Source organism: Suricata suricatta, chromosome 10 (assembly GCF_006229205.1).
Source record: "Suricata suricatta isolate VVHF042 chromosome 10, meerkat_22Aug2017_6uvM2_HiC, whole genome shotgun sequence".
In the NCBI taxonomy this organism is placed as follows: Eukaryota; Metazoa; Chordata; class Mammalia; order Carnivora; family Herpestidae; genus Suricata; species Suricata suricatta.
This window is the reverse complement of record NC_043709.1, coordinates 57,482,238-57,483,123: the sequence shown is the minus strand read 5'-3', so window position 1 is coordinate 57,483,123 and position 886 is coordinate 57,482,238. Positions and strand designations below refer to the sequence as shown.

Here is an 886-nt window from a genome sequence, read left to right as displayed (position 1 = left end):
GGAGCCACAGAGTTTTACCTTCTGGCTGCCATGTCCTATGACCGCTATGTGGCCATATGCAAACCCCTGCATTACATGACCATCATGAGCAGCAGAGTCTGCATCCAGCTGGTCCTCTGCTCTTGGGTGGCTGGATTTCTCATCATCATATCTCCAATCATTCTGACCAGTCAGCTGGATTTCTGTGCCTCCAACATGCTGAATCATTATTACTGTGACTATGGACCCCTCCTAGAAATATCTTGCTCAGATACAAGATTCCTGGAGCTCATTGACTTTATCTTAGCAGTTGTGACCTTGGTGGTCACTCTGGTGCTGGTGATTCTCTCCTACACAAACATCATCTGGACCATTCTCAAGATCCCCTCAGCTCAGCAAAGGAAAAAGGCTTTTTCCACGTGTTTTTCCCACATGATTGTCATCTCCCTCTCTTATGGCAGCTGCATCTTCATGTACATTAAACCCTCAGCTAAAGAAGGAGTTGCCTTCAATAAGGGAGTAGCTGTGCTCAATAACTCCGTTGCCCCTTTATTGAACCCATTCATTTACACTCTAAGGAACAAACAAGTGAAACAAGCCTTCAAGGATGTGGCCAGAAAGATTATGAGATTTTAGTGGATGTAAAAACCTCAAACTCAAAGGTACCTCAAAAGAAAATCTGAAGAATAAAGCATGAAATTTCTCCTGATGAGAACTTCTCTAATTCACTCATATTAAAGCAATGCCTCAGGTGAATTCATCATAAAAGGATATCAAAGTTATATTTCATACTTGCCAATGAGGGGAAACTCTTCCAAAAAAATTTGTTCACATATTTATTTCTAGTTAATATATTTTCAAACTGGACAGATAAATTGTTCCAAAAATGTAAGATAATTCAACACCT

General features: G+C 40.5%; 1 protein-coding gene across 1 annotated transcript in view; it reads left to right on the top strand.

Moving 5' to 3' along the window:
- The window catches only part of LOC115304453 (olfactory receptor 6C4-like), a 1,229-nt gene extending 614 nt beyond the window's left edge, over positions 1-615 (top strand). The window contains exon 2 of the mRNA XM_029954625.1: positions 76-615. Within this exon, the coding sequence (XP_029810485.1) occupies positions 76-615 (540 nt within the window). The remainder of the gene's footprint in view (positions 1-75) is intronic.
- Positions 616-886: the final 271 nt, after the last annotated feature.